The following is a 15,587-nucleotide window of genomic DNA, read 5'->3' as shown; positions in this document are numbered from 1 at the left end:
TTTAATTTTCTAACTTTTTTTTTATTTTTATTTTTTAGCTTTTTTTTTTTTTTGTAGTTTTGTGCCTTTCTTAAAAAGGCACGTGCCTCGCCTTGCGCCTTGCGCCTTAGGCGCAAATTGGCCCTTGCGCTTTTAAAACACTGAGTATGTGCCATGGCCCTGTATTCAACTTTAACACTATTTCTTGCTACTAGCGTTTGTTTCCTGCTCTTCCATGTCATTGGATTTCCCCCAAGGAAGGTACAATATCTTGTAGTGGGTATCCTGTCAGAAATAGATCCGACCCAGCTAGCATTTGTGTACCCCTCTATTTCAAGAGTTCCTCCATTCTTGTATAACAACCCATGGTCTGGAGCTCCCTTCAAGTATTTGACAATCCTTAGAATTGCATCCCAATGTGGAACTCAAGGATGTTGCATAAACTAACTCACCACTTACTGCAAATGATATATCTGGCCGAGTAATAGTCAGGTACTTCAACTTACCCACCAACCTTTTGTACCTCCTAGGATCTTTAACTCTTCATCTACATCGGTACTCAACTTGACATTAGGTTCCATAGGTGTTTTAACTTGGTTTGGCACCTAACAATCCTGTCTCCTTGAGCAAATCAAGGACATACTTTCTTAGGCACAAGTTAATACCATGTTTTGATCTTCAACTTTTATTCCCAAAAAATATTTTAGCTTGCCTAGATCTTTTGTTTGGAAGTGATCATGCAGAAAAGTCTTCAACCTATCAATCCCCATGCTATTGTTACCAATTACGACAATGTCATCTACATACACCACTAACAAGATCTTTCTAGACTCCAATTCAAGTATCACCTCTGAGAGTAGCTTTTGGTTTCAATGTGTTAGTCAGTCAGTCGTATTATGTTATGTTATTATCGTTTGGGTCATAATTCTTTTTCTTCATCAAGTCTTTTGTTTCTAGCTTTATTTAAAGAAACTAAGTTGTCAAGTCTACATTGTTAGTGAATTGTCAAAGCATTGTAGAAATTCTTATTCTACAAGTAATAAAAATATTTACAATTCCTTTTCATATTGTTCACTTTGATGTGTGGGGGCTATACCATTTACCTTGTATGGGTGGTTATAAATGTTTTATTTTGTTTATTGATGATTTTTCTCGCTACACTTGGCATTACCTTATGCGTTCCCGTGCTAACGTATCCAAACTTGTAAAACAGTTTCATGAATTTGTGCTTACCCAATTTAATACTTGCATCAAGATATTCCGATAAGATAATGCTAAGGAATATTTTAAGAAGGATCTTGATTCATACTTTGAGAAGTTTGGGGTTATACATCAAAGTTCTCGTCTTTGTACTCTAGAGTAGAATGGAGTAGCAGAGAGAAAGAATCGACATGTTGTTCATAGTTTTTAAGGTGCCAAGGCAAGGCTAGGTGATATGGGGGCGCCTAGTCGCCTAGTTGCCTAGGCAGGCGCCTAGGCGTCGCCTAAGCGATGGATTTTTTTTTAAGTGAAAACATGTATCCTAGGGTAATTCCTTAGGTTCCCTAATCATATTTCCTTAATAAATATCCATAATTTTCATAAGAAAAGTATAAACATCATGTTAAAATATGGAAAATCAACATATTCATGAGAAGCAAAAGAAGAAAGAAAAGAAAATTCGAAAAATATGGGGGCTGAACCCCTATTTCTGTTATAGGAAAAGAAAAGAAAAGAAAAGGTGGTTCAGGTTTTAAAGTTTTTGAGGGTTCAATACAGCATTTAGCACTGTTTGTGTTGATTAAACCCTAACAAAAGGAAATTAGTATATAAACACACAAAATGAATATTTTAGTTTAAAAATGTCTATTTTTATAATTATAACCTCAAAAAATTAAAAATATAAAAGTTTGTTATAACATGCTATAGAAAACTGCTTGGTGATTAGGCGAGGCGAGACTCCAAGGGTGCCTTTGTCTCCTAGGCATCTCCTTGACAACTATGATGTTGTTGAAGTAGCGAGGAGCACCCTTCTTGCCTCCCATGTTCCAGTGATATTTTGGGGTGATGCAATGATGACAACTACCTACCTTATTAACCACATGCCTTCTCGAGTCTTGGGGGTTCAAGTCTCCCTTTGTTGTCCTGTATCTTGAGAGTGAATTGTTTCCTATTCCCTTGTGTGTCTTTGGGTGCACATGTTATGTTCATGTCCGTAGTTCTCAGAGACATAAGTTTGAAGCCAAGGCCTGAAAGTGCATTTTCTTAGGGTATGCCTCCACACAAAAGGGCTATTGCTATTTTGATCCCACTAGTGGAACTCATTTTGTCTCCATGGATGTTATCTTTGTAGAGTCACTTCCATTTTATGGTAATTCTTATGAGGGGGAGCATTCCGTTGAACTGTTTTCTTAACTGCTTCCTCAGCCTTCTCTTGTTGATCCTGAGGTTGAGTCTCTTGTGGTTCCTTTTGTTCCAATGCCTGAGCTTTCATCTCCCAATTCTACCATTCTTGCTTCTCCTTCTCTTACTAGTCCTCCATTTTCATTACTAATCCTATTGTTCAGAGGTGGTATCAGAGACAAAGGTTACGGCATGATCAGGTTGTTTCCTCATCTACAGTTGGGCCTTAAACACTCTCAACCCCTGAAGAGAGGACAAGTCTTTCACTGCCTGCTCCAAAACCTCCATTTCTAGACTTGGACCTACCTATTGCTATAAGAAAAGTAAGAGGAAATGTACAACATTGTATTTCCAAACACCTGTCTTACAGCCTGTTATCCCCATCTTATTATTCTTTCTTAGCCTACATTTCTTCTTAGCCTATACCCAAGTTAGTTGCAAAGGCCTTGTCTAAGCCAGAATGGAGGGAGGCTATGAGAATTGAAATAGAAGCACTTCGTAAAAATCATACTTGGGATATTGTAGATTTGCCTCATGGGAAGGAACCAGTGGGATGTAGAGATGTAAGTGGGTGTTCACTATCAAGTATCATGCTGATGGCACCATTGATGGGTATAAGGCTCGGCTAGTAGCCAAGGGTTATACTTAGGTATCTGAAGTTGATTGTATGGAGACATTCTCACCAGTTGCAAAAATGACCATAGTGAGAGTTCTGTTATCCTTGGCAATGAGTTATTATTGGCCTTTATATCAATTTTATGTGAAGAGTGCTTTATTAAATGGAGACTTGACTGAAGAGGTTTATATGTCACTTCCATCGGGTATGTATGGTAAGGAAATGCAGGGCAAGGTCTACAAGTTGAAGAAATCTCTTTATGGCCTCAAGTAATCCCCACGAGCTTGGTTTGATAGATTTAGAACTGCACTTGTTGAGTTTGGCTATACACAGATAGTCCGACCATACCTTGTTTGTTAAGAGGAGAGGCACTCAAGTTACCTTCCTCATTCTTTATGTTGATGATATTGTTGTTACAGGGAGTGATACAGAGGATGTTCAGGCACTCAAGACATTCCTTAACTCAGAATTTGAAATTAAGAATTTAGGGGAATTGAGATGAATTGAGACATTCCTTAATAGAAGTAACAATAAACTCTCAGCTGATGATGGTGAGCTTTGGCAGACAGGGGAGTATTCTAGAGACTTTTGGGGAAGTTGCTTTTACCTTTGCATGACACGACTAGATATCCCATATGCTGTTAGTGTGATCAGTTAGTTTATGCATGCCCCTAGAGACACATATGGCTGTTGTAAAATGAGTTGTGTTACTTGATGGGAATTCCAAGAATGGGTCTCCTCTTCTTTAGGCATGGACACATGAAGCTAGAGGCTTACACAGATGCTGATTGGGCTGGTAGTATTGATGATAGGAGATCTACATCGGGCTACTATGCCCTGATTGCAGGGAACATTGTCTACTGGATGAATAAGAAACAATCAACAGTAGCTAGGTTTTTGGCTAAGGCAGAGTACAGGGCAATGACACATGGAGTTTCAGAGTTGTTAATGGATCAGGTCACTTCTAGAGGAGATGGGTCTTACACATGATAAGCCCTTAATGCTTTATTGTGATAATTAGGCTGCGATAAACATAACTCACAAGCCAATTCAGCATGATAGGATAAAACATATTGAAGTTGATCGACATTTTATAAAAGAAAGGTTAGCTTCCGAAGAAGTTTTCATTCCTTTTATTGGCTCAGAGCAACATTTAGTAGATGTTCTGACCAAGGGTGTCCCCAAGGCAAAGTTACAACATTGTGTAAGCAATCTGGGTATGATTGATATCTATGCTCAGTTTGAGGGGGAGTGGAGATAATGGGCCAAATGGGTCTTAGTTTCTTTATTTTTTTAAGTTATATTTATGACTTGTGTTAGTAGGTAGTGGGCCTGTTTTCTTGTTTTTTATTGTTGTCTTTAGTAATGGACACCCTTCTAAGGACACCCTTCTAAAGAGAGTTTTTCAACTACTCTTTCTTCTTTTTTCTTTTCTTGCATCTTCTTCCTCCATCACTTCTCTCTCTTCAATCTCCTTTTCTCGTTTCTTTTCTTTTAATTCAGATTATTGCGGATGTTATTTACAATTGTAGCAAACTGGGACTATATGACATATACTCACTAGCTTGAGGGGGAGTATTAGAGTCGACTATAGAGTGGTAGTTTGGTAATTTTGCTTTATGTTAAGAGTGTGGTGTAATATCTGTTATATCCTGGGGTTGAGTCCCGCACTTAAGTAGGGGGCACAACTGCCTTTATGTTTTAAATTAGAAACCTATAAATAACAATCCGGACAACTAGAGAAATTTCTCTTGTTCAAACCTGTCTTTCTTTTCTACTTCTTCTTCTCTTCTCATCTCTTCCTTCTATTCTTTCTCTCCTCTCTTTTTCTCTATTATTCTGGAACTAAAACCAGTACAGATCTGAATTTTATCACTGTAGTTTTCATTTTTCTTAGTTCTAGTAGGACTGGTTATTTTCTACATATCATGTTTATGGTAAGTGGTTCTAAGCACTACATTAAGTGATTTTAGGTTTTCTCTCTCTATTTTTCTTTGATCTTTCAAGAATCCATTACAGCCATTAACAACAATAAGCGCTTCGTCAATAGATGTTCGTTCAACTTCTTAAAGGACTGGAATTGATCTAGGTCAAATTTTCTTTAATTTTCACCAGAACATGATGTGGGTGACGGCAGCAGCAGCAGTAATTTAGTGTTCTCATCCTATCTTATCTATTCAGTATTCTTACCTTATCTGCTTTCAGTAGCAGGGATTAGTAGGAGTCTTATCTATTCAGTATTCTTATCTTATCAGTTCAGTAGTATGGATTAGTAGGGAGTCTTATCTTATCTTATCAGTTTAGTAGGGTAGATTAGTAGGGAGTCTTCCTAATTAGCAAGGAGTCTTCCTAAAAGTAGGACTCTTATCTCTTGTAATCTCCTATTTAAGGAGCTGAGAATATTGAATAAAACCATCGAAAATTTCAGTCAAGAAAAGAGAGCAAAGGAGAGTTGGTGATCTCTTGAACAAATCACCTTTAGGGCAGCAAGATAGGTTCTTCAAGGAAAGGGAGGAACAAGGGAAAACAGGAGGTTTTCCTCGTGGACCGACCCGTGATGAGATCCTATTTGTGGGCCCATAACAATTTGGTATCAGAGCAAGGCGTCATGGGTGACCTTGAGCAGTTGAAGACTAGGGTTCAGGATCTGGAGCTCAAGATCGTGGAAAACAGCACGGAGGTGCGCGAGATCAAGGACGGCGTCCGAGAATTAAGGCGCTTGATGGAGTTGTACTTTTCCAGCAGGGAACTCGAAAGGGGCTGCAACCACAACCGGCCGCCGACCAGACGTGGCAGAATTGTCGGGCGAGCAGTAGGTCGTTGCCCTAGCGCAGGTTTGCAACACCCAGAATGTCCCGATTAAGCAGGAATCCGGTGTCGAGGTGTTGCGGAATCTTGGGATTGCATATCTTCAAGTTGTTGTAGGTGCTGGGGCAAGTGCTGGTGAAGGAGCTTGTATGCCTCATGTTGCGGCTGTAAATGTTGCAAAAGAGTGTTTGTTAGCTGCAGTCACATCAGATCCTAGGGCTGCATATATCTAGGTGAATCTTGCTAATGCATACTATTTGGCTGGTGATCATAGAATTGCTGGAAAGTGCCTGGAGAAGGCAGCAAAACTAGAGCCTAATTGCATGTCAACTCGATATGCTGTTGCGCTTCATCGTATCAAGGATGCAAAAAGGTCTGCGAATGAAATGGCTTCAATACTCAGAGAAGGGGACTCTGCAACAATTGAGCTTCGGATAGCATGGGTAGGACTTTCCATGGTTCACAAGTCTCAGCATGAAATTGCAGAACGTTTGGAACTGGACATAATGATTTGACGGAAATGGAAGAGCGGGCTCTGTACACACTAAAGTAGGCAATAGAAGAGGATCCAGATGATGCGGTTCACTGGCACCAGCTTGGCCTTCACAATCTTTGTACTCTACAATTCAAGACATCTCAGAAGTACCTTAAGGCTACAGTTGGCTGCGGCAAAGAATGCAGCTACGCATGGTCAAATCTTGGTATCTCACTACAGCTGTTTGAGGATGAACCCTCTTCATTGGAACCCGATCCAGGAGGGCAAAATCATTCCACCTATCCAGGATTCCTTTGACTGTGTTTCAAGACACCCATCCTGAATTCGAGCTTGAGGACAAGCTCGTAGTCCAGGAGGGGAGTAATGATGTGGGTGCCGGTAGCAGCAGTAGTAATTTAGTGTTCTCAGCAGCAGCAATTTAGTGTTCTCATCCTATCTTATCTATTCAGTATTCTTACCTTATCTGCTTTCAGTAGTAGGGATTAGTAGGAGTCTTATCTATTCAGTGTTCTTATCTTATCAGTTCAGTAGTATGGATTAGTAGGGAGTCTTATCTTATCTTATCAGTTCAGTAGGATAGATTAAGGGAGTCTTATCTTATCAGTTCAGTAGGATGGATTAGTAGGGAGTCTTCCTAATTAGCAAGGAGTCTTCCTAAAAGTAGGACTCTTATCTCTTGTAATCTCCTATTTAAGGAGCTGAGAATATTGAATAAAACCATCGAAAATTTCAGTCAAGAAAAGAGAACAAGGGAGAGTTGGTGATCTCTTGAACAAATCACCTTTAGGGCGACAAGATAGGTTCTTCAAGGAAAGGGAGGAACAAGGGAAAACATGAGGTTTTCCCCGTGGACCGACTCGTGACGAGATCCTATTCGCGGGCCGCCCATAACAGAACACTAGAATTTTTCCATTTTGACTATTTTTGTCTTTTTATGCCAAATCATTTCGAGTCCCTCTCATAGTTGTAGACCTCCATATATCCCTACATCCTTTTACTCTAAATATTATCCAGAAATTCCACTTAGAACTCTAAATTCCTTAGTTTTTGACATTTCTTCTAGTCATAGGGCTTTTGTCATTTTGTTCAAAATGTACTCCAAATAACCAAATTTAGTTGCCCTCTACAACTATCCATTCTAACCCTGCCTATGAAATATCATTTTCCTATTTTGAAGTTTTTCTCTGTCCTATGATAAATATATAAACCTTACATATATGTCCCTAGGCCTTTTATAACCTAACCAATCTTTGTTTTTAGTCTTAAGTCATCCATGATACATCCTAACCTTCCTAGGCTCATCCTTTGACCATTTAAGTAGGGGTATAACTTGGCCCGAGTTAGCATTTTACACTGCTTTGTGCTCGGGTCCATTCAAATTTTGACAAAATCCCAACCCGAGCATGCCCAAGTTACACCCCTATATTCAAGTACTACATTGATTAGTATCAGAGCAAGTAGTCCTACATCAATTAGTATTGGAGTTACCGAGTTACATATCCTACATCACTAGGACTTGGATTTTAAGTAAAGTAGTGAGGTTGGCCTACCCTTGCTCCTTGTTTTCCTACCCTAGAACCAACAGAGATATACTAATAAGACTCTAACTAGGAATATGACAAACACTAGTTAAGTTTGGACTAGGACTTTGACTAAAGACTCAAATATGACAATTTCTAGTTGACTTAGGACTTGGATTAGGACATCCTACTTGAGAATATGACTCTATCGTACTGATATAACTTTGAATTGCCAATATAACTCTTAATCCAATTAAGTAAACTATCTCTTATTATAAGGAATAATAATTTGGTAACACCTAATGCAACTAACAAAACTGCAAATAATTCATAATCAGAAGTAACTACTGAAAACTGAAGACATTAATCCTTCCATCAATAAATACATAGAAATTTAGAAAATCCCAGATTTGACATGTAGACTCTTGCATCAGATGGACACCCAAGCCAATGGAATGGCTGATGCTTTAGAAAAGTAACCAGAAATGAGCTACTTTAGGGGACCTTTTCTATAGATGCATTTGTAGACCACCTTGATTATTTCTTTGAGTTAGTTCTTTATTTATGTCAACACTTGGCTGTATTGTACCTGTATCTTTTATACCATAACCATTGGGATGAGGGGTTTACTACCATTTTTAATAAAATCTCATGATTATTATTGCTGATAAAAAAAGATACTGGTAAGAAAAACTAATTCTATTAGTGGAAAGAGTGAATAATTGCAAGCCCCTGTAAATAATGAAAAGGCAGAAAGCTCATAAAAATTATGTACCTTATACCAGATATAAAAAACTTCAAAAGTACAAGCTATCTCATCAATATATGCCACAAAACAACTTGCACCTTGTTATACCCTCTCTAACAAGGCTGTCAATAGTCAAATTGGCGTGTCTCTAAACCATCTAAATGATAGGTTGAGAGTAGTAGCAAGGATGCCTCTTTAATAAGCTTTCCTCTAGAACCAAAGCATCTTCAGCGTGGCAAATTAGTTTGTAACTCATAAGGAGTCTCTAAGTTCCTCTCTTCATGTTATTCCTGGAAAAGATTTTGGCATGAACACTTTGTCATGTATCCAAATAAGTCCACTTTATAGGTAAGTTTGTGTTAAAAAATTTATAACTTTGAATGTCTCATTTTAGTTGTGAAAACCACCAATACTACAATCCCACGGGGGGGGGGGTGTTCAAGGCTCAAGATAACACCCAACCGTAGCCTTAACTTATATAACCAACACTACAGGAGACAAATTAAGAAACAAGGAACTGATCAAATCAAGAAAATTCCAAAAGTTCTCTCCCAACTCTGCTCTGCTAGTCTGATGAAATTCTGGATGCACCAGAATCGAATTGGACAATGAATTTTCAACCATAGCTATCAGCCGTCCAATGTTAAAAAAAAGTGAAAACCACCAATACATATGGATGATGTGGACTGCGGGATTGAACATGTAGGAAATATAGTAGGTCCCCTTTCTGCTTGACAATTTGGATCAGCCCTAAGATCCCATTCCTTCCATGTGGCAGAAATAGGTTGGTTTGTGTAGGGAAAGCTCCCTACCTGAGCCAACTAGGATTTTTTGTATATTTATATATATTCTAGTATTTCTTTTTCCTCTTTAGGAGGAACTTCAACTGTTCCTATCTGCAAGAGATTTTTTTTCCCTTTTGGTTTATATTCCTCTCTTTTTGGTGGTGTGAAGGCAAAGATATTTTGGAGTATGATTATGATATTGTTTGAACTTTTGGAGAGAAAGGAATGGAAGAATATTTGAAGACAGTCAGAAGTATTCTTTTCTCCTTAGGACCATGTGTAGACATTGGTTTCTTTATTCTTGAATAGATTTTGGTTTTTCCAAACTTGAAGATCATCATCATCATGTAAACATTTTCTGAACAATGGGGTTGTCTACATGAATCCTGCTCTGCCATTCCATTCTGTTAAATGCCATTTTCATTCTTTCAATCCATGCTCTTTTATCTGCCCCTAGTTCTTCTCACTGGTTCCATAGATGGTCATCTTTGCACATGTGACATGCCCACCATCTTAATCTACTTGAGGATGTAGACAGGAATTCTTTTGGCAGAGCTTTTAGGAGCATCCTGGTTCTCATTAAATATGATGTTGTATAAAATTTTATTATTATAATCATGTCTAGGCATGTGGCCTTTGTCCTTGCTTTCTTTTAGTGTTGTTCTTTCAACATCACATCCTATTTCATATCTTCTTTACTCTAATAAAATTTTATGTTTAATGTATATTTTTATTTAGTGAAATTTTTATATTTATTAAATCTGAAAATGCATGAGAGATTAGGCCTATTATGGTTAACTAAACCATCTAATAAGATAATGAAAACATAGGAAATGCTAGATGAATGAGAAATAGAGCACATGGTTCTTATATTTAAAAACAAAGGTGATCATGGGGCTAAACTCATGAACCATATGAAAATTTAGAAGAATCATTGATCAATAGTTATGGCTAGTATTGCATGGGCTCTCCCAAATGGATCAAATGTCCATGTTGTACATATGTTGGAATGCAACACTCCATGAATAATTGAGGGACACTTCTATGTTACATTTTTCTTCTTCTCATTGCTTATTTGACATAAGTAACAGTTATCGTATACATTGAATGCCATCTTTCCTACAAAATGTTATTTAGGCTGATGCTTTAAACTGATGAAAATGGCACACTACTTTATTTCTTTCAGTTTTTATTTATCTGTACTAGCTTACTTTTTTTTTTAACTATTTCCATTAATTGATTTCCTTATTTTATTTGCAAATTAAACAGATCAGTTTGGGTGACCTTTGGCAGTCTGCTGCTTCAGGTGGTTGGAGACCATCATCTGCTCCACGATCTGATTGGCCTCGTATGTAATTTTCCTTAGTCGCAGCAAATCTGCTCCTTATGGATCTCATATAGTAGATACACCTTTTCTTTTCAAACATCAAGCATGTTTAACCTGTCCTTACATATTAGCATGTGCATTTGTTTCCTATCAATTTTGAATTCTGTACATCATCCTTTTATGGCAGCTCCCCCAACTGAGACCAATGGTTATTTGCGGGTTCGTTGCAATGGTGGTCTAAATCAACAACGCAGTGCGGTTTGTGCTAACTTGTTACAAGCATTTTCACTTTTTTTCCTACTTATACATACATATGATTGTTTTCATACTAAAATGCTTTTTGTTTAAGCTGTTCAAATAACTTGGTTGAATGTTGAATTTGTATAACTTGATAATATCCTTATGATTATTGAGAACTGGATGAAGTCATCTAAAGAGATAGGGGTGCAACTTGGGTGGGCCCAACTTGAGCCTGGACTGACCCAACCTGCAATTTTACAGACTGGGCTTGGAAGTTTGGTCCTTGGCTGGGCCTGAGCCCAAAATTTTGGGCTTTTATATTTTTCGAGCTAGGCCCAGGCCTAGCCCTTAGGTAGCTTGACTGGGCCTGACCTTATCCCAACCTAAGCCTGGCCTGACTATATACATACATTTATTCATATATAGACACATATTTGTATGTAAATGCATATATGCATACTTTTTTTGGTATACCAATATATATATATATATATATATATATCAAATTTTAGTGTTAGCTAATTGATCAGCCCGAGCTGGACGAACCCAAGTGCATCAATTTTTAGTGTGCAGATCCAGGTGATATATATATATATATATATATATATATATATATATATATATATATATATATTTGATCAATAATATAGCCCAGGTGATATTATTTGTTATTCTAGATCTCAATGGTTCCTGTAAATTCATTTCTTATTCCCTGGGTCCCAACTTATGATATAATACCTCTTGTACTCCACATAGCACAGGCAGTTTCCATTGGGGAATACGTTGGTTCCTGTAATATTTCATGTTGGGACCCAGGGAAATTAATATATTCTGTGGGAATATTAGGAAAAACATGGACGTTTTAGATCATGGTCAGTTGTAAAATCATATTTTTCATTTGTTATTCTAGATCTGCAATGCGGTTCTTGCTGCACGAATCATGAATGCTACACTAGTGCTCCCTGAGTTGGATGCGAACTACTTCTGGCATGATAATAGGTATCTATTTGCAACCTGTGCTTACCTGTTTCCATTTGAAGGTTTTTCAATTACCAAACTACCACTGCACTACTCCTTCATAACATAACAGTCTTATTTGTATAAACAGTTATCCTCTATTCATTATTGCATTATTAATCATTCTAGTTATGGACTATCAATGTGTTAATTGTGTTCGCTTTTGATTATAGTATATGAAAAAAAAAATATCTTAAAGGCCTTCAGAGAAGGTAGATCAAGAGGCTTATGATAGACATGGAGAGAAAGCATACTGGCAGATATAATATGATAAATTTTAGAGCAATCTTGGTGAATGATGATAATATTGATGGTCTGCTTTCTGTTGATCACCATGTGTATCTCTGTGTATTATATATGCTCAACCTGCCTTTCTCTATCTGTGTCCATATTGTTACTTTATTTTTTTATTATTATTATTACTTTTTTTTGGGGGGGGGGGGGGGGAGGGGGCAGATGGGTTGATTTTGAGTTGTTTTATGAGCATCACATCTTGAATTAACCAAGGTGCTGGCTTCAAAATTGCACTCTCCTATGGTATGAATAAGCAATTGATCTATTATGTCAACTGCCAAACCTTGAAGTTCCTACCTGTACCACCAAATTATCATGAAATTTGGGTTCTTCCTGACAGCATGTTGATCAATATAATGGAGTCATTTTCAAATCTCCAGCTTTGAAGAACTGGACAAATCAGAAGTAGAAGCATGTTGAGTTTCCATCTTCTTACTATCATATAGGTACTGGAAGACCCTTTGTAGTCCCATCAACATGTAGCTTATATGAATGTTTTGGAGTCTACTTAGGAAGACTGTTGTCATATGAAGTTATGGACCCTCTATGATGGTATTGGATTTCATCCATAGTTATTTTTTGAAGTTGGTTGCATTCACCATCAAGACCTTGGCTCCAGAAACAAGGAACAACCAATTGGAGACCGTCTTCCCAGCAGAGAGTTTCTTTCCATTGTATCCTCTTCTGTTCTTCTCATTCTATAGCAACCAAATTACTTTAGAGGGAACACGATCCCAAATTTTCTATGTGATTAACATTGGTTTGAGATGTAAACCAGTCCTCTAAAACTGATATAAACTTGGTAAAATTTAGAGAGAAAAGAAGAAGAGAAATAAAGAACAGCAGCACAAAGGAAGAAGATGGAGAAAAGAAGAGGAAGAAGAAGAAGAGTTCGAATGTTTCTTCCCTCCCTTCTCTAATCCTTTTACTAAACTTCAATCTTAGGTTAATTACAAGTATGCCCTTAAGTGGGCGGCCAGCTAGGCAATAACATGAAGAGAACTAACAAAAAAGAAATAACAGGCCCATAAAGATAGGCCCATTAGCTAACAAATAAATAAATAACATACTACAAGAAAAGATACTAGGGCCCATTCGGCCCAGTCTCTCTACACTCCCCCTCAAGCTGAGCATAGATGTCAATCATGCCCAGCTTGCTTATATAGTGTATCAGCTTCCCTCTTGAAACTCCCTTGGTCAAAATATCAGCCAACTGTTCTTCTGAGGTGATGAATGGCAAACAAACTTCTCTTGAGGAAACTATTTCCCATATAAAATGTCTATCAACCTCAATGTGCTTAGTTCTGTCATGTTGAACAAGATTATGTGCAATATTGATAGTTGCTTGGTTGTCACAGTAGAGCATCATTGGCTTCTCATAGTTAGTTCTGTCATGTTGAACAAGATTATGTGCAATATTGATAGTTGCTTGGTTGTCACAGTAGAGCATCATTGGCTTCTCATAGTTAACCCCCAATTCTTCTAAAAGTGATTGTAGCCATAGTAATTTTGACACACCATGTTCCATTGCCCCGTATTCTGCTTCAGTAGAGGATCTAGCAACTACATATTGTTTCTTACTCCATGGAACAATGTTCCTTTCCACCAAAGCACAATAATTCAAGGTGGATCTCCTATCATCAATACATCTTGCCTAATCAGCATTATTGTATGCTTCCAGTTTCATGTGTCCATGTTTGGCAAATAGAATGCCTTTCCCTGGAGTACCTTTCAAGTAACACAAAACTCTTTTTGTAGCATCTAAATGAGTATCTCTGGGAGAATGCATAAATTGACTAATAACACTCACTGCATAGGAAATGTCCGGTTGAGTCATGCAGATATATAACAACTTCTCAAGCAGTCTCTAAAACACTTCCCCATCAGATAAAAAGTTCACCATCTGTGGTAGAAAGCTTATGATTGGGATTGGTAGGAGTGGAGGCTGGTTTAGCACCAAGTTTACCAGTCTCAGCAAGGAGGTCAAGGACATACTTGCGTTGAGAAATGAAGATACCATCCTTAGATCTAGCAACTTCAATGCCCAAAAAATATCAGAGATCTCCTAAATCATTGATTTCAAATTCAGAGTTAAGAAACCTTTTGAGTTTACTGACCTCCTGGGTGTCATCACCTATGACCACAATATCATCAACATAAACTATTAGAAAGGTCACCAGAGAGCCACTTCTTTTCAAGAACAAGGTATGGACAAAAAAGATTAGACAAGCTGGTCATATGGTCTGATGCACAGAAATCAATGATCCAAGGGATTTTATGATTACCTGAAACTGAAGCATGGTTTGCAGAAGCACGAATACTTGAGTGAGCAAATGTTGTTGATGATGATGTGTTGCTTGAAGAGTGAGATGTAGAGACAGTAGCTTCCAAGTGATTTAACAATCTTCCATACTTTTCAAAGTCTGCCTTCATTGCTGCCAATTGTTCCATGGTTGACTTCTCTTCACTCTCCTTACTTCCTCCTTCGGGTACTGTGGCAACATTAGCTATCTTGGGCTTTCCTGTCTAAATGGTCTTCTTAAAATTGTTCTTATTCTCAAACCGGTCAGGTAGGTGATCAGGATGAAGCTTCCAACAAGTGTCCTTAGTATGCCTTGGTTTTTTGCAATATTCACATACATGCTCTTTCTTCTCAGTTGGACCCTTCGACTTTATTCCAGCATGTGCAAAGTGTTCCATAGGTGGACTCTGTAACTAAACCTGCCGCCTACTCTCTTCACTGTTTACCATAGCATATGCTTGGTCAAGAGTTACCTCATCCTTGGCCAGAATATTCTGCCTAATGATGTCAAACTCAAGGTTGAGTCCTGTAAGAAACTCAAAGACCCTGTTTTGTTCCACTAATTTCCTAAAAGTTTCTACATCCTTCGTACTCTCCCATACAACTGTTTCCATAACATCAATTTCCTACCATAGAGATTTCAGCATAGAATAGTAGATTGCCACTCTTCTCCCCTTGTCTCAAGTTCTTCACATCACTTTTCAACTTGTAGGCTCTTGCCACATTTAACTTCTATGAATAGGTTTCAATGACATTGTCCTAGATCTCCTTGGCCAAAGACATGTAGAGATAGTGCTGACTTATATGGGGCTGCATAGAGTTGACCAACCATCCTATGAATGTATAGTTCTCCTACATCCATTTCTCAAATTCAGGGTCTGTCTCTTCGGGCTTCACCTACTACAGACATAAATCCTTATAGACTGTGCCCAAGCAAGATAATTTGTTTCATTTAGCTTAATTGTGGTCACACCAGTCAAAATAGAATCTATCGAGTCAAGCCTAGAAACTGGCACCTGCTTGAACTTCCGTATTGCTCCATTAATCAAACGAAAATAAAAAAACCAGAAATT

The 15,587-nt window shown here is 37.9% G+C and overlaps 1 protein-coding gene across 1 annotated transcript in view; it reads left to right on the top strand.

Annotated features, from left to right (window-relative positions):
- LOC148865512 (O-fucosyltransferase family protein) overlaps window positions 1-15,587 on the top strand; it is a 44,686-nt gene that overhangs the window by 11,351 nt on the left and 17,748 nt on the right. The window contains exons 3-5 of the mRNA XM_088981109.1: window positions 10,604-10,682; window positions 10,849-10,919; window positions 11,812-11,900. Coding sequence (XP_088837235.1) covers window positions 10,604-10,682; window positions 10,849-10,919; window positions 11,812-11,900 — 239 coding nt within the window. The remainder of the gene's footprint in view (window positions 1-10,603; window positions 10,683-10,848; window positions 10,920-11,811; window positions 11,901-15,587) is intronic.

Source organism: Nelumbo lutea, chromosome 3, assembly GCF_056320005.1.
Source record: "Nelumbo lutea isolate HS-2025 chromosome 3, American lotus-T2T, whole genome shotgun sequence".
NCBI classification, from domain to species: domain Eukaryota; kingdom Viridiplantae; phylum Streptophyta; class Magnoliopsida; order Proteales; family Nelumbonaceae; genus Nelumbo; species Nelumbo lutea.
Note: the sequence above shows the minus strand (reverse complement) of the source record. Positions and strands in the feature narration are given on the sequence as shown.